We start from the raw sequence: 22725 nt of genomic DNA, 5'->3' as shown, positions 1-22725 counted from the left end.
GACATTGAGATTTAAGTTAGATCTTACTTTATTCAGCCATACCCTATGATGGGTATTCAATACCACAGAAAAAGAGGGGGAAGGTATTTTTTAAAGCTAGCAAAACTAAATTCTAAAACTTGATAAGTCATATACAAAAAGAAAACTACAGACTGATCTCACTTATGAATTTAAATGCAAACAATTCTATTAGTAAATATTAGTAAATTTAATAGAATATCAAAATTAAAATATTAGTAAATTTAATAGTAAAATATCAAAAGAATAGTGTTCCATAATCAAGTAGGATTTATTCCAGGAATTCAAAATTGGTCCATTATCAGCAAATCTATCAACATAATTCATTATATCAATAAAGGACAAAATCTATGAAGTTATGTTAATAAATGCTGGAGAGGTATTTGATAAGGTTCAGGAGCTGGTTTATATATAAACTATAAAGAACATATTTATATACAACAATGGCTATCAAAAACCAAGACCAAAAATAGTATTAAATTTTTAAATTTTTAAAAAAAATATATTTTTTAGTGTTGGTAGTATTACAGATATCTCTGGTTTTGCCCCCTTTTAGCCCCACTCCCAGCCCTTACTCCTACCCCCCTCCCCCACTTACTGAGCACTTATTATAAGAAGAGGAACCAGTAATTAAAGAGCAGCCATTATGTGCCAGACACTGGACAAATTTAGTCTCATTTAGCAGGCAGTGAGATGGGTATTGCAACTTATTTTTCTTACCCTTTAACACATTTAGTCATCACTCCAGCTCAATAGACATCTATGTATTGATCATTATCACCCCAGAAATCACCCCCGATATTATTTCACTTTATTGCATAACTAGTACAAGAATTCATTCCCTTTGTTCAGAATTTTTCATAATACAGACAGATTAGAAGTGAAAAGCACCATACATACACCACCATCACTACTAGCTCACTTCCTGCCCCAAGATCTTTATTTCTATTTGTCTCATTTAATTTTCAAAAACACTATGAAGTTGGTATTGTGGTTATTCTGATTTTACCGTTGAAGAAATCAAGGCTTGGCAATGTTATATTTCTTGAGGCAACTCAACTCCAGGGGTTTTATGAGGATTCATGAAACAATACAGTATATAACTCATGCAGTAAACAGTCTGGCACATCTTCCTTAGGGAATTTGTAGGGACTTAGTGAAATTTCTGTACCAGGGACTGGAGTTTTTCATCTCCCCTCTTTCAGCACTGTTTCCAGACTGAAGATTGGAAGCCTCAAGGGATTAGAGGCCTATCACCAGGGCACCCCAGAGGAACTCTCAGTGTTTTTAAAGTTGGAAGGTTTGTCCTGCTGGTGTGGCCCAGTGTTTGAGCATCAACCTATGAACCAGGAGGTCATGTTTCGATTCCCAGTTGGGGCATATACCCAGGTTGCAGGCTTGATCCTCAGTAGGGGGTATGCAGGAGGCAGATCAATGATTTCTTTTTCATCATTCATGTTTCTATTTCTCCCTCTCCCTTCCTCTCTGAAATCAATAAAAATATATTTTAAAAATAAATAAATGAAGTTGGAAGGTTCCCAGCTCATAAGAGTTAGGAAACAGCAGTTCTGTTTTGTTACCCACTATCCCCACTTCTCATCCTATTTCTCATCATGATGAGAAAGTGTGAGGATAATATCGTCCCCCTTCCCAGGCTGGCCCCCAAAAGTGAGAAAGCAGGGCCAGAATGAGCCAAAAAAAAAAAAAAAGTGTTTGGAGCCCAACTTGTGAATTAAAGTTCTTTTCCAGCTGTAATGACCTCCTTTTTTTCCCACAGGGGCTAAACTGCACAGTCAAGAATAGTAAGTCATCTTTTTTGTTGTTGTTGTTCTTGTTGCTTTGATAAAGTGCTAACCTCATGCTGATCGCTGACAAAAGCGCTGCCCTTCCTCTTCCAGTCTGGGATGAGGGCTGCACTTTCCAGCAGGAGGTACCCTTGAGAGCCTTGAATGCGCACACTTGCACTTCTTATCAAGAATATTCATCATCCATGCCCTGACTGGTGTGGCTCAGTTGGTTGGTCCACATCCAGCTCACTGAAGGGTTGCTGGTTTGATTCCTGTCAGGGCACGCACCCAGGTTGTGGGCTTGATCCCCGGTGTGGTGCGTGGGTGCGTACAGGAGGCTGCTGATTGATGTTTCACTCTCACATTTATGTTTCTCTCTGTCTCTCCCTCTCCCTTCCTCTCTCTAAAAATCAATAATAATGCTTTTTTAAAAATTAATATTCAACTCTAGCTGGTTTGGCTCTGTGGATAGACTGTTGGCCTGCGGACTGAAGGGTCCCAGGTTCGATTCCAGTCAAGGGCACATGCCCAGGTTGTGGGCTCAATCCCCATAGGGGGCATGCTGGAGGCAGCTGATCAATGATTCTCATCATTGATGTTTCTATCTCTCTCTTTCCCTCTCCCTTCCTCTCTGAAATCAATAAAAATATTTAAAAAAACACCTAAAAAAAAGAATATTCATTATCCAAAGTCAGGAAGTGAGAAGCTAAACTGCCCTTTGGATTTTGAGATTATCCTTAAGGTGCTGCCATGGTGTGTCAGTAATTCAGCTTGATTTGCCAGAACTTGTCACTGTAACATGAGAGACAACTATGGTTGATTTTGTTTTAATTCAAGAAGGCACATATTTTAAGTGTCTGTGCTAATTAGGGACCCTGGCATATAAAAATAAAACAACTCTTTTCATTACCCCATCCTTCCTTTGTCCCCATTTCCAACCACTATTTCATTTCAAAACCAACTTGTGATTTTTGTGTTCTCTCTTGATATACCTTTGAGATTTCAAAGCTTTACAGTGACCTGGGACAAGCACAAGAAAAGAGGGGGCAGTATGGGAAAGCTGAGAACCCCACCCCTGATGTTTAAGGTCCAGCTCTCTGGATGTACTGCTGGGCATCTAGCTTGCATGCTTTAGTTTCTTGTAGTGTCTTGCAGGGCATGCAAGTCTCTGATTTCTGCTTTTCCTGGCTTCCAGGTACCTGCCTGGATGACAGCTGGATCCAGCCTCAAAAATTGACCCCCTCATCCCCAAAAGATGTCCAGGTCCAGCTGCACTTTGCCCACACCCAGCATGGAGATTCTGTCCCTGTGGTTCATATTGAATGGACACTGCAGACAGATGGTGAGTGGCCATGCCAGTGAGACCTGAGGGATTCTGCCCACCTCCAGGTGAACCCTCAGACTAGACCATCTGACTCTCCCATCTGACTCAGAATTAGGTTTCCAGTCCTGTGCTCAGACGTGAGGGACCAAATTAGTGCTGAAAGGATCCATCATTTCATACAGTGAATACTTTTTCAGTGTTTTAGATATTGGTCCACAATATAGTCTCATGCTACTATCCTTTATGAAAGACCTTCCTTCAGCCTAAAATCATTATCACCCCAGAAAAAAAAGTCACATGGTTAATTCTGTGACCACAGTACCAAACATTTAATGGTTAATACTTTTGTCAGCCTGCTTTTTCCCTTACTTTAGAGGTTACCGTTTCTTCAAATGACACCCCCCAAAAAACTCTTAGGGATAGAGAGTTGTGTTACAGAATTGAGAAAATTGAGGTTAATAAGAGCCAGCCCTAGATTTGTGAACAAGGCCTGGGGGAGTTCTTTTTGTAAGTCCCCAGCCACTGCTGCTGTTGCAGCATCTTCAAGGATGGTGGGTGGCCATATTAAACACCATGCCCTGTTGCCAATGCCTTAGCCACAAACTTGCAAAGCCTTTGTTTTTATACCAGTATAAAGTGTTGCTTGTCCCTGTGTAGCTGGGAAGTAACTATCTGCAGGGCAGGAGGCTAACTTAGACCCAAGAATGAGCTGGGAGGAACAGGAAGTACAGGGTTGGGTAAGATGGGCAGATTTTCTTTCAAGAGTGAGCAAGCCTAATCAACAGGGAAGTGACACACCCAGTGGTTTGTCTTATTCATCTGAATCTGTGTCTCCTCTCCTCCCTTTGGTCTTCAGCCAGCATCCTCTACCTGGAGGGTGCAGAGCTATCTGTCCTGCAGCTGAACACCAATGAGAGGTTGTGTGTCAAGTTTGAGTTTCTCTCTAAACTGCGGCATCATCAGAAGCGGGTAAGAATCAAGCTCCTGGATGGATTATGTTCCTCTGATGATCACGAGGAGCAGAAAATGTTTTTGAAAACTTCCCAGACATGCCAACCCCCTGCTTTTCCTTTCAACCTTCCCTAGCCAGTCATTGTAAAGTAAGTTGAATGAGGAGACGCCTTCCCCTGCCCTGCTTCCTGCCACCTTTATTTGTAACTGAGATTAATCTGGGCACTGCCTTTGGAAAAGAACAACTTTGCCAAGACCAGAAAACTGCAGTGGGCGGGGCACAAGCAAATGAGTTCTGTACAATTTCAGCTCACATTGCTGTTCATGGCCAGATGGTAAAATGTTGATTCTTATTTAGTTTGTTTAAAGCGGTTGTTTTCAAAATGTGGTTCCAGAACAGCACATCAGCATGACCTGGGCTTGTCAGAAATGCAGATTCTAGAGCCCTACCCTAGACCTGCTGAATCAGAAACTCAGGTGGCAATCCTTCAACAAGCCCACCAAGTGATTCTGATGCAAGCTTCAGTTTGAAAACTGCTTGTTTACATCTGCAAAAAGTGGCCATTTGCAGATTTCCCACAAACACATTTCCCTCTCCCATGTTTCATTAGCCCCCAAACTTGAGTGCATGATGAGGACCAGGTGCCTAGATACTTAAAGCAAAGGATCCCACCAGGGTAATTAGAATGGAGGTTGAAGTCAGTATCTGTTATCTGCACCCTCCAGAAAATCTCTCCACTCACATTCTGTCATCTCTGCAACAAAGGTGCCTGCAGGCCCAGGATGACTAGGGCTTTTTCTATCCCTCCCTCTGCACTTTCATGCTCTGGAACAATCTTAAGAGATTCCTGGCTTTCCCATTTAAGGAAGAAGAGTCACTTAACAAATAGTTTTTAGCTGCCTCTTGTGTGCCAGCTCTCTAATAGCCCTGAGCTGGCTTCCTAACACCATTGTTCTGCACTTTGGGAGGGCTGATGTAGGAGGAGGGCTTTCCCCAGATTCTCCTGTATATGACACTTTATTTATGAGGCCAGGTTTAGGTTTTTTGAAATAGGAAGGAAAGACCAGAGGAAACAAAGAGCAAAGATACAGAAACCTCTGATTTTGGATCTTGTTGTGATGGTTATTTCTTCTTATTTTTTGACTGATCTTTTGGGAGTGGGTAGGGTGGGGTTCTTTGGGCATAGCTGTGTGAGAGGTATGGTGTGTGACCTGTCCAACCTCCCCTTCCTCCCTTCTCTTCAGTGGCATTTTACCTTTAGCCACTTTGTGGTAGAACCTGGCCAGGAATATGAAGTGACCATTCACCACCTGCCCAAGCCCATCCCTGATGGGGACCCAAACCACCAATCCAGGAACTTTCCTGTGCCAGGTAAGAGTGCCATACCAAGCCCTTCCCTTCACCACATGGCTCTGCAGAAGAAACCAACAAGTGGCCCAGACATCAGCCACCCTGCTCAGCTGGACAATGGCTGCCATTGTCAGCATGTGGTACCCACAGAACAAACAGATGCCCGGGATAGGGAGCCCTTCTGTATGTGGCCTCAACTTCTACTCCCTGAAGGCAGAGCCCGTTCTCTGTTGGCACAAACAGTGGATATTGGCCCAAGACCCCAGGAGTTTTATGGGAACTGGAGTTCCTTCCTATCTAGAGAAGCATGCTCCTACCCAGAAAGTATCAGGAGGACAAGCCACTTTTGGAAGAGTTGTAACCCTTGATCCCAGTCTCGTCCCAGCTTCCATCACCTTGTTCTTCACTTTTATCCCACATCCTGCCTGCATTTATCTAACACCACCCAATGTAGGATACCATCTCCCCCACTAATCCATTCTGCCTATGAATACTGCCAGGTTTATCTACTAAAGCAGCATTCAATGTGCACCTTCTATTTTTCTGCCCTCCCCAGAATCTCAGCCACTACTTACAAAACTTTTTATTGTTCAAAACCAACTATATCCGGAACGCCAGACTCTCTGAGGACAGGGTCTGGGTCTCACACTCGTTTGTGTAGTCACTAGAACAGGGGTGGGCAAACTTTTTGACTCGAGGGCCACAATGGGTTCTTAAACTGGACCGGAGGGCCGGAACAAAAGCATGGATGGAGTGTTTGTGTGAACTAATATAAATTCAAAGTAAACATCATTACATAAAAGGGTACGGTCTTTTTTTTTTAGTTTTATTCATTTCAAATGGGCCGGATCCGGCCCGCGGGCCGTAGTTTGCCCACGGCTGCACTAGAACCTCACAAATTGGCTTGCATTTAGTAGGTGATCAGGAAATGCTTTTTAGAATGATGATGACCTTCATCTGTGAGCGATTCCACACACACACACACACACACACACACACACACATACACACACACACACTCACTATCCACATACCTTACTTTATTTTCCTTTTTCTTACTCATCACTCCCTGACATTTCATAATATATTTGTGACATTATTGTTTGTTTTTATTGGTTTCTTTTACTGGAATGTAATCTCTGGAGGACAGGGACTTTGTCTTATTTACCACTGTATCTCCAGTTTTTAAAATGATGCCTGGCACATATTGAGAGCTCCATAAGTATTTGTTGAATAAGTGAATGTCCCCCAGTCCCCTCCCCTGTCCTTAAAGTAAACTGACTCAGTCTCTGTCACTCCATGGTAATTCATACCTGTCACGTGTCTTCTTAAACCGAAGTAAAGCCTGGCTGACGTGGCTCAGTGGTTGAGTCTTTACCTGTGAACCAGGAGGTCATGGTTTGATTCCAGGTCAGGGCACATGCCTGGGTTGTGGGCTCGATCCCCAATGTGGGGCATACAGGAGGTAGCCAATCAGTGATTCTCTCTCATTGATGTGTCCATCTCTCTCTTCCTCTCTGAAATCAATAAAAATATATTAAAAAGACAAAAAAAAAGTAAAATTACAGTCAAGGAAATTGGTGAAGGAGATCAAGAAGATATCTATGGAGCAGTGGTCCTTAAGGTAGTCCCAGAACCAACAATGTCATTGAATGCAGATTCTCAGGACCCATTCCAGACCTGCTGAATCAGAAACTACTGATGATTGTGCACATGGAAGTTCAAGAAACACTGCCATGGAGGAACAAAGAACAAACTTCTCCCCTCGTAAAAAGGCAGAGGCAACTCTAGAGAGGAAGCTGCAGTGGGGAGAGATGGTTATCTAAAGCAAGCTCATAAAAATAAATAAATAAATAAATAAATAAATAAAGCAATCTCAGGAGAAATACACTTGAAACTAGACAGTTCCCTGGTAGAGGAGGGATGAGACAACCAGGTCAGCCCCAGTGCTCTGGGGACTCTGGTCAATGGCCACAGTCCAGTCCTAGAGCTTGCTTTGAAGGGGCCATCCTTGAATAGGCTCCTCAGAAGGAAAAGGATGTTGTCTTTGGTATCAGCATTCTGGAAGAATAGCAAACTTTATAAGGCAGAGACTTAATGGTGTCATTTTTTTTCTGGGTCTGCAGACTGTGAGGACCCCAGGATGAAGATAACCAGGCCCTGTGTGAGTTCAGGTAACTTTGGCTGGCATGCCAGGGGAGCTTTATTTGGGTACACATACATGCCCTCTCCTCACTCCCAGCCTATGTCTGTGCCCTGGGCAGGCAGCCTGTGGGATCCCAACATCACCGTGGAGACCCTGGAAGCCTACCGGCTGCGGGTGAGCTTCACTCTGTGGGATGAATCTACCCATTACCAGATCCTGCTGAACAGTTTCCCACGCACAGAGAATCAGAGATGTTTCAAACACATACTGGATATACCTGCGGTAAGTCTGCCACTCTTAACCCCTCAAACATAGCTCAGAGCCACCTCTCCAAGCCTTCAGCGTCCCCTTATCAGTCCTGACAAAACTATTGCCAGAAGTCTAGTGCTCAGTGCTGTGCCCTTTGGTATGCAGTTGATACATACTAGTAGTTGATTCTGTGGTTGAGGTTTCCTTTTGCTCTTAATATCTGTAGTTAGCCCTGCTCACCATTCCATCCTTTTTGTCCTTCCCTCCCACATTCTCCACTGTTCTCTTTTTGTTCCACTTTGTTTATTCTACTTATTTCAAAAAGATTGGAAGATTTTTAAAATGTGGAAATGAAGACAAGGGGAAATAAAAATGAGGCAAGTAAGATGGAGCCAGGGTGAGATGAGTACAGAAAATGTATGCAACGCTGCTGGGGGTGAGCACAGATCTGTCTCCATGGTCCTTAGCAGCCAATACAAAGAGGGAAATACTGGTCACCAGCTGTGTTCATAAGTTAACAACAGGCCCGATGCACTAGGGAAACATCGTTTTCCTGGAGCAGAAACCTGAAGGCATTTCTCTTGTGGCCTTTGTGAGGCACACTGACAGTAGTAGGGAATGTTGTCATCAATTCCTGCAGCACTGTGGCCAGCTCTCATCCAGCTTGCCTCACCTATCCTCTCCCCTCTCTTCAGCCCACACGAGAGGACTCCCACCAGCGATCCAATGTCACGCTCACCCTACCAAACTTTAATTGGTGCTGCCACCACCGAGTGCAGGTGGGTGAGTGTGATATAACAGAGAGCATGCACAGGTGGGCATTCCTTCTAGAGGGATGAGGGAGGGGAGGAGGGCAGTTTGTGACTGGTGCTCTCTCTGAGGACCCAACGCCACTACCATCTGGGACTCCCTGCCTGGAAGCCCTTCTCTCCCAGCCTCACCTGAGCAGGGCTCCTCTTGATGATGGATGGATGATCACCTAACCGCCACATTGAGATACTGAAGCAGTCAGCCAGGGTCCATTACTCTTCTGTCAGGAAAGCATTGATGGGAGTCCTGTGTCTCCCAGTCCCTGTCTTCCCTGCCCTTCTCTGGTCTCACAGATCCAGCCCTTCTTTAGCAGCTGTCTGAATGACTGCCGTAGACACTCCGTGAATGTTTCCTGTCCAGAAATTCCAGGTAGGAAGCAGATGTCTATCTTGGAACACAATTGGGGTGAGAATTAATGAAGGTCAACAACTTGAGCTGAAGCCTGACATGGTCCTAAGGGTGAGGGCAGAGTTTAACTTGGAGTTATTCAGGCCTGTGATGCAGGGCTTTAGAGAGACACTCCTGGGTTGGACTGCTGACTGCATTGTATTAGCTGTGTAGACTTGGGTAAAGTACAGTACTTAATCTTTCTGATCCTCAACTTTTGTGACTGAAAAAAATGGGGATTGTTACTGTCATAGAGTTACAGTTATATTCCATGTACAGAACAAAATCTTCATAAATTGTGAACCAAAGTACCAAGAAGTAGAAACTCCTGCCCCCAGGTTCATAGATGAAGAAACTGAGGCCCAGAGATGTGTAACTTGTCCAAGATCATACACCAAGGAAGTGGCAGAGGCTGTTCAGAAGCCTGACTTGTGGCTATAGTCAAAACTGAGCAGAAAGCAACAGGCATTGCACTGGTTTTGACATAAACCCCAGTCTGCTAAGTGAAGGGAGGGGCATTACTTGGTAGCCTAGAAACTCAGGTGTTTTGTTTAAATGGTTTCATCAAGTTTAACCTGTATCTAAAGTGGTTGAGCCCTAGCCGGTTTGGCTCAATGGGTAGAGTCTTGTGGACTGAAAAGTCCTGGCTTCAGTTCTGGTCAAGGGCATGTACCTTGGTTATAGGCTTGATCCCTGGCCCTGGTCAGGGCTCATGTGGAAGGCCACCAATCGATGTGTCTCTCTCACATCAATGTTTCTCTCTGTCTCTCCCCCTCGCTTCCACTCTCTCTAAGAATCAATGGAAAAATTTTCTCGGGTGAGGATAAATAAATAAATAAATAAATAAAGTGGTTGGTATAGGGCCATGGCTATTAGCAGGTCCTCAGTGAATGTCAGTAATGGTTTTGTGATTACTGTTAATAATTGAAATACTATTTTCCTTTGTTCTCATAGCAGACCCGATTGCAGGTAAGGCCACTGATCCTTCCCATAGTGTGCTGCAGGAGACCCAAGGGGACATTCCTCAGGGGCCATATGAGAAGTTCCTGACTGAGCCTGGTGCCGGGCCAGGCTTTCAAAGTTGCCCAGGGGTGGGTGAGATCACCAGTATGTCATGGTGCAGGCCGGAGAGGCCAGCTTAGGGGCTGGAGGACCTCAGGGCTGGCATAACAGGCCTCCCTGCCACATCCCTCATGCTGTTCTGCTCGCCACAGAGTACATACCCCTGTGGGTGTATGGTTTCATCACGGGCATCTCCATCCTGATGGTGGGCTGCATCATCCTGCTGATCCTCTGCATGACCTGGAGGCTATCTGGTAAGGGGCAGACACTGTGGTACGGGTCCTGGGGTTTTCCCTCTGCTCTTCTCTTCTCTTCCCATCTCCCCCTTTCCACTCCAGTTTCTGTAATGCTGTGCTCAGAAGGCACCCTTCAATCTCAAATTTGTACAGATTACACCTCTGTTATCAATTAGAGCTTGCAGTAAGGTTGACCTGGCTGGGCTCAAATACCAGCTCCATCACTTACCACCTGGGAAAATTACTTTATTCTCTAAGCCTCAGGTTCCTTTTTTATCAAAATGGAAATTATAATGATACCCACATCATCAAACAATTATAAAGATTACATGAGATAATGCATATGGATTCTTAGCACAGAGTTTGGCACATATTTGCTCATTATATGTTAGCCACAATTATATTTATTGCCACTGAAATTAATATTAAAATCAACAGGTTGGGGCTGTGGCCAGGTAGCTCATTTGGATAGAGCATCATTCTGATATTCCAAGGTTGTGGGTTCAATCCCTGATCAAGACACATACAAGAATCAACCAGTGGGTGCATAAATGAGTGGAAGAACAAATCAATCTCTCTTTCTCTCTCCCCCAACCTTCCTCTCTCTAAAATCAATTAAATCAACAGGTTGGAAGGAACTAGAGTGGAGTTTTCCTGCATGAGACATGATCAGCCAGGCAGGTGGAGCAACCTGAGCTACCCCATCCTGCAGCAGTCTCCAGACTGTAGTCCTGAGGTCAGGGAGAGTAGGATGACAAAGGACAGCATGATATGATAGGGAAAGCTCTGGGGAAACAGAGCACAGGGCTGTGTACCCCAGTTCATTGATTTGCAGTCATAGGCAAGTTGCTTAATAAACCATAGATTTGGAAAATCTATGGTTTTGTCTTTTTTGGAAAATAGAGTCATAATGCCTCCCTCTCACAGCTGTGGATGGGTTAAATGATACAGCAGGGAAGGTGCTTTTTGGTGGGTATTAATAAATATTGGTTCCCCCTCCACACTGCAGCCCTCTCTGGCCAGGTTCTAAATAGAGAACATGGATTTTTAGGTTAGGGGACTTGGCCTTTCCCTGCCCCTCCACAACCCTGGACTCCTTCATTGATCTGGGAGGCCATTTCCACACTTACAAGGCTCATCAGGATTAGGTGTTTAATCAGTATTAATTATTGTGTGGTGGAAAGAACACCAAACCAGACACCAAAAGACCTATGGAGAGTGTCCTCCCTAGGATTACTGGCAGTAAAATGAGTTAAATGTCTCTGCAAATGCTTTGTAAACCATAAAGCTCTCTATAGATGTCAGGGTGACTTCTTGTTTCATTACTGCTTTTGCACTTCTGACCTTTCCTGAAGTGCCACATGCAAGCTAAAGGAAAGGATAGGAAAGAAACCTCATCATCTGACTTGTCTTTTGTTGTTCTGAGAAGAGGCCCAAAGGGTGGGGATTAAAATGAAGGCTCTACGGTAAAGGTCTTCCTTGACCATCTGTGGGTTCTCTTTCTCCCATCAGTATCACCAAAGAGTTGACTTCTGCACTAAGTTTCCTTCATTGCATCTCTGAGGGGGGCAATTGCTCAAGTATGTTGGTTTCCTTTCCTCACCTCAAAAATACTAGGAGAAAATGTAAATGCACCTGTTGGAGGCTACTTTTGGATATATATTGTAAGATTTATGCTTCCTGCAAAGACACCTCTGGGGAAGGGCTTTTCCTCAAGTGAGGAGTCTCCTTGGGAGTGGCCAAACTGGGAAGAGTAGAACCAGGACTGTAATGAGGTACCTCAGTTACCATTCTAGGGGTTCTGGCTGGGTCCGTTCCACAGAATACTTGTGACTTCAGCTGACTGAGTATGTGTCGGGCACATAGCAATCTCATTTAATCACCCACCACAGACCCATTTTACAGAGGAAGAAACTGAGTTTCTCAGGTGTTAATAACTTTCTCATATCACAGCTTGTCATGGCTGACTGAGATTCACATCTGAGTAACTCCACACAGCACGATCTCCCTGCCTCTGGCTGCCTTCCCTTATAAGTTGCCCTTTGTTAGGGGTTGGGCAGCACTCCTCTGTCAGATGCCTCTGTGAGTTAGTCCCTAGTTTTTCAAAAGAACTTTCATGTTTTTCATTTCAGGGTCTCATCATGAAAAATATGGCAGTGACACCAGAGACACAGGTCAGTATTTCCTGGTTGGGGTACGCTGGGTTTAGCGTATGTTTATTTTTATTTTTTAATATATTTTTATTGATTTCAGAGAGAGGGAGAGGAAGAGAGAGATAGAAGCATCAATGATGAGAGAGAATCATTGATCGGTTGCTTCCTGCATGCCCCTTACAACTATTGAGGCACACCAGCCAGGCTTACTTTTTTTTTTTTTTAATATATTTTTTATTGATTTCAGAGAGGAAGGGAGAGGGAGAGAAAGATAGAAACATCAATGATGAGAGAGGTGTATGTTTATTTTTAAAGATGTGATGGAGGGTTCTCCTGAGATAATGGTTGGGTCACCTTCCGCAGTTTAACTCCTGAGTCCCTTCAGAAGACCTCATCCCCAAAGAGGCCACCTTAAATGGCAAGGCTGGGGCAAAGTTTTTTAAATCACTTGGACAAGGAAAGGAGGTAAGGTACCAACCATATTTTGTGAAAAAAGGTCATCCCTGGCTCAGCTGTGGTGGCTCAGTGGATTGAGTGTCGTCCAATGGACCAAGAGGTGCTGGGTTCGATTCCTAGTCAGGGCACATGCCGGGGTTATGGTCTCGATCATAGGGGATGTGCAGGAGGCAGCCAATCAGTGAGTCTCATCATTGATGTTTCTATCTCTTTCTCCCTGTCCCTTCCTCTCTGAAATCAATAAAAATTTAATTTTTTAAAAAAGAGGTCATACCTGTTCCATAGTCAGGTCTTTGTTTCTATTTTTTTCTTTTTGATGAACTTTATTAGGCTGAAGGCCAGATAGAAATGTGAGAGATTCTTTTTTCCAGAAGGTACCAGACTGATTTTTTTCATGCAGCCAAAATAGGTAAAACAGCAACATCTTAGCTTACTCCTAGGCCTCGGTTGCATTTTTTAATCTAGGGAGCCAAGCTCTGCCTGGTCTGGTTCCCTCCCCTTGGCCTGTGGTGTAGGGTCAGCACAGACACACATCTGAACCTGTGAGCTTGGCTTGCCTTGTTTCCCCCAGATGTCCTGCCCACCACTGGCCTGATGCCCCCTCCCCTGAAGCCCAGGAAGGTTTGGATTGTCTACTCCGCCGACCACCCTCTCTTTGTGGATGTGGTCCTAAAGTTCGCCCAGTTCCTGCTCACTGTCTGTGGCACTGAAGTGACCCTCGACCTGCTGGAGGAGCAGATCATCTCAGAGATGGGAGTCATGACCTGGGTGGGCCGGCAGAAGCAGGAGATGGTAGAGAGCAATTCCAAGATCATCATCCTGTGTTCCCGAGGTACCCGAGCCAAGTGGCAGGCCATACTTGGCTGGGAAGAGCCTGCTGTCCAGCTTCGATGTGACCACCAGCAGCTTGCTGGGGACCTTTTCACAGCAGCCATGAATATGATCCTGCCAGATTTCAAGAAGCCAGCCTGCTTTGGCACCTACATCGTATGCTACTTTAGTGACATCAGCAGTGAGAGTGATATCCCGGACCTCTTCAACATCACTTCTAGGTACCCACTCATGGACAGATTTGAGGAGGTTTACTTCCGGATTCAGGACCTGGAGATGTATGAACCTGGCCGGATGCACCGCGTTGGGGAGCTCACAGGGGAGAATTACCTGCAGAGTCCCAGTGGCTGGCAGCTCAAGGAAGCTGTGGAGAGGTTCCGAGAGTGGCAGGCTCAGTGCCCTGATTGGTTTGAGCGTGAGAACCTCTGCTCAGCAGATGACCAGGATCTCCCGTCCCTAAATGAAGAGGTGTCTGCAGAGTGGCTACTGCCACCCGGAAGAGGGATTGTGAAGCAGGACCCCCTGGTGCAGGAGCCTGCTGCTGAGGGCCACCTGGAGGTGGCACTGCTCATCACTGAGGAAGGCAGAGGAGTGGCCAGGCTGCAACCTAAGCTTCAGCCCCAGGGGCAGCTGGTGGCCCAAACCCTTCAAACCATGGTGCTTCCTCTGAAGGCTGTCCCTCCCACTCAAGCTGTGGAACCTGCCCCTCCTGCTATTAGGAGCAGCACAGCCAGTCAGTTGGCCATTGTGGAAGGAAATGAGGCCTGCCCACTGCTGGAGCGCTGTAACCCTCAGCAGAACAGTGTCCTCTTCCTCCCCATGGACTCAGAGGACCCACCTCTCTGCAGCACCTCTATGGCATTACCAGACCACCTCTCAGAGGATGTAAGGGGGCAGCTTGAAGGCTTGATGCTCTCACTCTCCCAGAAAAGTCTGAGCTGCCAGACCCCAGAGGGGTGGGAGAGACCTGGGGAGGGGCAGCGGGAGTCAGTGCAGTCTGACCAGGGCTACATCTCCAGGAGCTCCCCGCAACCCCCTGATGGACTGGTGGAAATGGAGGAAGAGGAAGCAAAGCAGAACCTGGGAAAGTCTGCCAAGCAATTCTCCTGTGAGGCCCTGGAGAGCCTGAGAAGCCTCCAGCGACAACTTTTCTTCCAAGAGCTTCAGAATAACTCTGGCTGGGACAGTATGGAGCCAGAGAGGCCAGTTACATAGCACCTCCCAGACAAGAGCATTGAGAGAAGGGAGTGTATGTGTGTCTCTATATGTATGTATATTCATATGTGAAATGATACCTTTAAAATATAGACATCTTGATTTTGATCTCCCTTAATTTTTCTTTCTGGGACCATCTGATCATCTTCCATCCCCACAAAAATCTACAGCCCATTTCCGGAGCTAGTGGCAGTGTTCTTGAGTCTCCGTTATTCATTTATTCAACATTTATTTTGTACCTACTATGTGCCAGGGACCTGGGATACAAAGATAAGTTGCACCTGTCATTGGCCCTGGTCACTAAGGAAATTAACATCTAGTGAGAGGAACAGATTAGCAAGTAAAGGATGGTCATGCAAGATGGAAAGGCTGAATAGAGGCCTGCCCAGGACTAGGAAAACACAGAAGGAGTACCTGGCCCAGGGAGAAATCCTGGAGTGGGTGATATATGAGCTGAAGGAGAAGCTAGTTTCCTATGCTAAGAGATTGTGATTGGAGAAGGCACAAGTCCTGGAGAAGGTAAAGGCTAGGAGATGAGTAGGAGCCAGGCCCATCAGTACACTGCTAGTTGAGCCTGGAGAGGAAGGAGGGAGCATGAGAGATGTGGTGGCAGGTTATCCAGAGTCCAGGCCTGGAGTTGGGCCATCAGCCTGAAGGCCTGGGACTCCTTGGATGGGATAAGCTGTTGCCCTGCAGAGGAGGCTGAGAGCCAAACATATTTGGAAGCCATCTCAGATCATTTTGGAAAGAGACCAGATAGACAGCTGATGTGAAACAACAGCATTCATCAGGGAGGAAAGTCTGAAGTCCTGAGCTCTTAATTAGTGGGAGAGCTACAGCAAAGAATGCTTCAGGGCTGCTAACTGGGAGCCCTCAGCTCCCCAGTGGGGTCCAACAGCAAAATGAATTGAGTGTGAGATATGGAGTGTTCATGGCAGAGTGGGAGTGGGAGGTCACTGAGCAGATCCTTTTCGGGGAGAGGGAAGTGTGCCACTCTGTTCTTAAAGGTCTATGTTCAAAGAAAATATTTAAGGAGAGACACTAAGGCCCAGAGTTTGAAGTTTTTCCTGGAAGAGCACACTGGGATGCAGTCTGCCCCTGTCATAGCAGCCTGAACAGACTATAAAATAGTCTGGGAGTAAGAAAAAAAAAATGGGAGAAAAGGCACAGCCCTCCCAGTCTCTTGGGTTTCATTTCTTCAGTAATTCTGGAGATGGGCATCATTGTGTCCAGATGCCTATCAAGCTCTCTGTGAATAAGCACTTACTAAATGTCCAGCATGTGAAATACCATGGTGGACTCTTCTCTGGCTGGAGTCAGGGTTCTATCTGGCAGCAGAATGGTCCAACCAGTATAGTCCTTGTGCCCGGAAGCACATTTCCATTTGGATTGTGTTCCCCACAAACCTTGAATTCTAGCTTTGCTGGCCTTTGAGGCCAGATATTTTTAATTGGCATTGTCCACTATGTCTCCTCTATGTCCAGGACTGCTGCTTCCCTCCCCCCTCTAACAGCTTAATTATTGCACTATAATTCATATACCATTGACCCTGTGCAGTTCAATGGCTTTTAGGAGTTCAGAGTTCAGCAATCAATATAATTTTAGAACATTTTCTTACTCCCAAAAGAAACAGCACCCCTTAATCATTACCCCCAAACCCTTTAACCATCCTGTCCCTAGGCAACCATTAATGTTTCCATCAGTGGATTTGTCTACTGTGGACATGTCATATATAAATGGAATCATAAAGTTCCCCAGGCTTCTTGACACTCTCTTTTTTTTTCTTTTTCTTTTTGTTAATCCTCACCTGATGATATTTTTCCACTGATTTTTAGAAAGAGTGGACAGGAGGGGGAGAGACAGAAATACATCCATTGGTTGCCTTCTGTATGTGCCCTGACAAGGGCCAGGGATAGAACCTGCAACTGAAGTACATGCCCTTGACCAGAATCAAACCTGGGACTCAGTCCGCAGGCCTATGCACCAAACTAGCTTAGGGTGACCCTTTCTTTAATGTCATTCTTTTGTTGCTTCCACATTCCCTCCCCAATCCCTAGAGCTCCCAAATCTCACACTGGTCATCATAGTGCTGGAAATTCTGTCAATCTGAGTGTGGTGTTTGCTGTCAGCCAAATGCCAAGTGCTTCAAGAATATGTATAAAGCAAGGCAGGCCTTTCGTTTTGCATTATTTTGAACCATCTACTTATATAAAAACCCCGGGTGGTGTAACATCACGACCAGTCGGGCGACCAAGTGGAAGTCAGTCCTGCAGGGGTTGTCTTGGAAACGGCTGCACCCTCCCCCGAGCTTTTTCCCAGAGCTGTTTCCGGTAAGGGCAGGGTGTGAGTCAAGAACCCGCCCTCGGAGCGTGGAGGCATATCTTTATAAGGTGTGCCGCGCCAGCATGGCCAAGGGTGAACCTGAGTGGGGACAGCTGAAAGGCTTAGAAAAGACAGACAAGAGAATGAAAGCCAGGTCTCAGTGGGATGCTGCTTCTCTGAGAGACAGCGACCACGCCCACAGCTGTGTCTTTATTTTATAGCAGATGCCACAAGGCAAAGTAAGGGTATGACCAAGATGTTTACAACATTCTTCTGGGTTTCAATCCTACTCAACTACATGCACCTGAACTCTATCAAGCCTACATCACTCAGGCACGTGAGGCCACGTGTTGGGACCATAGGTTCAAGCTTACAACTATAGCTGTTGGCTATAATTGTGCTGGGAGGGCCCTGCCCTCCAAGCTGGGACTTGCACGTGGCAATGAGAGGACTGTGCCCTCTCATCAGTCCAAGGCTTGAACCTATTCAAAACACTGTAGTGGCTCCCCACAATAAAGTTTTAATCTACTTATATAAAAACCCTGGGTGTAACATCACGGCCAGAAGCTCGTCCAACCAGAAGGAAGTCAGTCCTGCAGCGGTTGTCTTGGAAACGGCTGCACCCTCCCCCAGCTGTTTCCTGGAGGGCAAGGTTCAGGCAGGAACCCACCCTCAGGGCGAGGTTTCAGGCAGGAACTCACCCTCGGAGCAGAGCAGGGAAGTGAAATAATTTGTAATGGATCTATTATTGAAGCTAACTTTGGAAATACTATATCTATAGATCAGTGGTTCTCAACCTTGGCTGCACATTAGAATCACCTGGGAATCTTTTTAAAATCCTGATTTATGGGCCTCATCCTCCGGAAATTCTGTTTCTTTGTTACTAATGTTGTGGCCCCACCCCATAACAAAGAAACAATTTCCGGAGGATGAGGTCCAGGAATCAGGATTTTAAAAAGATTCCCAGGTGATTCTAATGTGCAGCCAAGGTTGAGAACCACTGCTATACATAATATTAAAAATATATCTAAACGTGCAATTCTTTGTCCAAAAGATGAGCATGTTCAAAAATTAAATGAAGAAAATTTGGATATACTCGATGGAGATTTTCACACATATTTTTTTTTTTATTAAATTTTTATTGATCAGATTACATTTGTTCCTCTCCCCCCCCCCCATAACTCCCCTCCTTCCAGTTCCTGCCCCACCCTCCGCCCTCACTCCCCACCCACTGTCCTCATCCATAGGTGCACGATTTTTGTCCAGTCTCTTCCCGAATCTCCCATTCCCCTTATCCCCCCAAGAATAGTCAGTCCATTCCCTTTCTATGTCCCTGATTCATTATAATCACCAGTTCATTCTGTACATCAGATTATTTATTCACTTGATTCTTAGATTCACTTGTTGATAGATGCATGTTTGTTGTTCACAATTTGTATCTTTACCTTTTTCTTCTTCCTCTTCTTAAAGGATACCTTTCAGTATTTCGTATAATACTGGTTTAGTGGTGATGAACTCCTTTAGCTTTTCCTTGTCTGTGAAGCTCTTTATCTGACCTTCAGTTCTGAATGATAGCTTTGCTGGATAAAGTAATCTTGGTTGTAGGTTCTTGGTATTCAGCACTTTGAATATTTCTTGCCATTCCCTTCTGGCCTGCAAAGTTTCTGTTGAGAAATCAGCTGACAGTCGTATGGGTATTCCCTTGTAGGTAATTGAGTCTCTTTCTCTTGCTGCTTTTAAGATTCTCTCTTTGTCTTTTGCTCTTGGCATTTTAATTATGATGTGTCTTGGTGTGGTCCTCTTTGGATTCCTTTTGTTTGGGGTTCTCTGCACTTCTTGGACCTGTAAGTCCATTTCTTTCACCAGGTGGGGGAAGTTTTCTGCCATTATTTCTTGAAATAGGTTTTCAATATCTTGCTGTCTTTCATCTTCTGGCACCCCTATTATTCTGATGTTGGTACGCTTGAAACTGTCCCAGAGGCTCCTTACACTATCTTCACACTTTCGGATTCTTTTTTCATTTTGCTTTTCCAGTTGGGTGTTTTTTGTCAAATCTTTGGTTTGATTCTTGTGCTCCTCTGGTCTGCTATTGGGTATAATATTCTTTATTTCAGTCCGTGTATGCTTACTTTCTAATTTCTTTATCGTAGCATCGAGGGTCTCATTAGTTTTCATGAGGCTCTGCACAAGTTTATAGCAAGCCCTCAAAATTGCGATTCTTAGCTCCATATCCTCCATTTCTGTCATGTTTTTTTGTCTCCGCATCTTTTATGCTTTCTTGGTGCACCCCCTTGTGGTCTTTGTGCACAGTCTTGTTCTAGTTAAGCCTTAATTGTTGTAGTTAATACTAGAGGGATTTGACCACCAGGCCGACTGGCTGTGAGAATCAGCCGTGTGGAAAACTTCAGTCCTCTGGGGAGGCGCTAGTCCAGCCTTTGCCTGAGGCAATCGGCAAATGGCTCTGCGCAGGGCCTGGGCGGGGCGGGCTCAACAGGGCGGGGGGAGGGAGCAGCTATGGCTGCTCTCAGTCCGTCTCCAGGGGCTCTGCCTCTCTGTCCCCACAACCGCTGCAAACCTCGGAGGGACCGTAGCCAGACAGTCCCGCTTCTCCCGTTTGAGTCTGGGTCCCTAGAGACTCGCCCGGATCTGTAGCCCAGAGTCTGAGACTCCCTCCTGATTGAAAACGACAGCCGCACCCTCAGCCACCAGCCCGCTTTGCACGTGCACCGCCGCACCACCGTACCTTTAAATTTTCCACACTGCGCCTCCTCTGGGCCTTGTAATGCTGTTGTTTTTCCTTCTAGTTGAAGAGTCTCTCCTCAGCCAGCCTTCCTGTGGTTCTGGGTGATGTCCGTTCCGTCTTTTAGTTGTATTTTTAAAGTGGTTGTTCGAGGCAGCAAACTCCGGTGTTTACCTATGCCGCCATCTTGGTTTCTCTCGATTTTCACACATATTTGAGTAATGATTCCATTGATTCCACAGATGATGCTGAAATGGAAAATTTTCCCATAGAATTTCTTAATAATATTACTCCTTCGGGAATGCCGTGCCATAAATTAAAATTGGAAGTGTGTGCAATCATCATGCTATTGAGAAATCTCAATAGTAAATGGGGTCTTTGTAATGGTACCAGATTTATTATCAAAAGATTACGACCTAACATTATCGAAGCTGAAGTATTAACAGGATCGGCAGAGGGAGAGCTTGTTCTGATTCCAAGAATTAATTTGTCCCCATCTGACACTGGCCTCCCATTTAAATTGATTCGACGACGGTTTCCCACGATGCCAGCATTTGTGATGACTATTGATAAATCACAAGGACAAACTCTAGACAAAGTAGGCATATTCCTACCTGAACCCGTTTGTGCACATGGTCAGTTATATGTTGCTTTCTCTCGAGTTTGAAGAGCATGTGATGTTACAGTTAAAGTTCTAAGTACTTCATCACAAGGGAAATTAGTAAAGCACTCTGAAAGTGTTTTAACTCTTAATGTGGTGTACAGGGAGATATTAGCACTACGGTGTCGGGTGAATTTCCCGCCAAAATATAAGATGGCGCGGGCAATTATTTAGGTTTCCCGCGCAAAATCAGAGTTAGTTTAAAATGCCTATATCTTTTGAAGTATGGGTTCGATTGAAATGAAATTTTCGGTTTCTTGTGTAAAAAATGAAAATTTATTCAATCACAGACTTTTTTTATCTATTCAGTACATAAATAATTCGATATATATAAACTAAATACGAAAAACCCCAAAAATACTTATTACCTAAAAATATACACATATTTTTAAAGTTTAAAATAAAATTTTCATAATAAATCAAAACAAATAGAAATTAATAGTTTTTTAGTGTATGATATTTTTCAAAACACGCCCCTTTATGTAGAGGTATATTGCAAAATTTGCACATGTAGCGTGTCTCACTGCGCAATTTATGAACGGAACATATGCGACACCTTCTCAAAATGTTTTTCTTTTTTCCACTTCCGACAATTGCCTGTAACATATGCTTTCTCATGTCCATCGATAGCCTGCATGGTGTTCTCTACTTACAAGGGATTTTTATGATACCTATTACCCCAATGGGTATGAAACGGTTCGCATACGCAGGTAGGTATCTTTGTGAACGGCAAACAAACAAATATTTGGTAATATGCAGTTACAATTGGCCCGAGTTTACACGTTTCCCGCACTCCACCGCAAATATATATGAACCGAGTTAAGACGGCTCCCGCGGAGTACGCGCAATTCACGCGAGCCGACTTAACTCGTTTCCCGCAATCCAAGTGTTAGAATAAGTTTAATCACTTTATCAGTCCTTGTTTGCATCACTGTTGTTTTTATATCATGTTTTTGTTGTTTTCATATCATGTTTTTGACGTTTTTATATCATCCCTCTGTGGTTGTTATATCCTTTTATTACTGTTTATTTATTAATAAATTTATATATTATTTTCATATACATTTTACTAATTTCCTTTCATCTCTCACACTTCTATTATAGAGAAAGGACAAATAGCAATATTAAAATATCTCCACTAATTAATTCCCTTTTTAAAAAAAATATATGTTATTGATTTTTTACAGAGAGGAAGGGAGAGGGATAGAGAGTTAGAAACATCGATGAGAGAGACACATCTATCAGCTGCCTCCTGCACACTCCCCACTGGGGATGTGCCCGAAACCAAGGTACATGCCCTTGACCAGAATCGAACCTGGGATCCTTGATTACGCATGCCGATGCTCTATCCACTGAGCCAAACCAGTTAGGGCAATTAATTCCCTTTTAATGTGCATGAATTTTGTGCACCTGGCTACTAGTCCTATATAAAAAGAGCTAATATGCAAATGGTCATCATGCCCTCACACTGGAACTGCTCAGACACTCAACACAGGAGAGAGAAATGGAGACCAGCCAGGCACAAATGAGCTTGAGAGAGAGGAATGGGGACCAGCCAGGCTGTGGCCTGGGAGAGGGACAAGCCACCCGCCCTGTGGTTCTGGGTGCCAGCGCCTGCACCTGTGGCCTGGGAGAGGGACAAGCTGCCTGCCCCATGGTCCCAGATGCCAGTGTCTGTGGCTGAGGCCCAGGAGAGGGACAAGCCACTCGCCCCATGGTCCTGGGCGCCTGTGGCTGCGGTCTGGGCAAAGCTACCCACACACGGTCCCCTGAGGCGTGGCTGGTTGGGGTCCTGAGTGCCTGTGACCAGCCAGAGGAGGGAATCCTGGGTTCCGGGTGTGGGGTGAGGCAGAGGCAGATGGGGTGATCAGGCCAGCAGGGGAGCAGTTAGGGGCGATCAGGCTGGTAGGGGAGCAGTTAGGGGCAATCAGGCAGGTGAGGGGTTAGGAGCCAGTGGTCCCGGATTGCGAGAGGCAGTCGGACATCCCCCAAGGGGTCCCAGATTGGAGAGGGTGCAGGCTGTGCT

At 45.1% G+C, this 22725-nt stretch overlaps 1 protein-coding gene across 7 annotated transcripts in view; it reads left to right on the top strand.

Moving 5' to 3' along the window:
• The window catches only part of IL17RA (interleukin 17 receptor A), a 30646-nt gene extending 15562 nt beyond the window's left edge, over positions 1–15084 (top strand). For 3 of the 7 annotated variants that reach the window (XM_070409201.1, XM_070409200.1, XM_070409195.1), the window contains exons 2-13: positions 1796–1820; positions 3001–3147; positions 3986–4098; positions 5326–5452; positions 7558–7605; positions 7696–7859; positions 8522–8605; positions 8930–9005; positions 9978–9992; positions 10238–10339; positions 12454–12495; positions 13502–15084. In XM_070409201.1, the coding sequence (XP_070265302.1) occupies positions 1796–1820; positions 3001–3147; positions 3986–4098; positions 5326–5452; positions 7558–7605; positions 7696–7859; positions 8522–8605; positions 8930–9005; positions 9978–9992; positions 10238–10339; positions 12454–12495; positions 13502–14976 (2418 nt within the window). In that variant the 3' untranslated portion in view covers positions 14977–15084. The remainder of the gene's footprint in view (positions 1–1795; positions 1821–3000; positions 3148–3985; positions 4099–5325; positions 5453–7557; positions 7606–7695; positions 7860–8521; positions 8606–8929; positions 9006–9977; positions 9993–10237; positions 10340–12453; positions 12496–13501) is intronic. The other 4 variants (XM_070409199.1, XM_070409196.1, XM_070409198.1 and 1 more) reach the window with 4 other exon arrangements.
• Positions 15085–22725: the final 7641 nt, after the last annotated feature.

This window comes from Myotis yumanensis, unplaced genomic scaffold (genome assembly GCF_028538775.1).
Source record: "Myotis yumanensis isolate MYYU_CA2020_CCGP unplaced genomic scaffold, mMyoYum1.0.hap1 SCAF_3, whole genome shotgun sequence".
Classification (NCBI taxonomy): Eukaryota; Metazoa; Chordata; class Mammalia; order Chiroptera; family Vespertilionidae; genus Myotis; species Myotis yumanensis.
The sequence above is the reverse complement of the archived record's forward strand: the minus strand, read 5'-3'. Positions and strand labels throughout refer to the sequence as shown.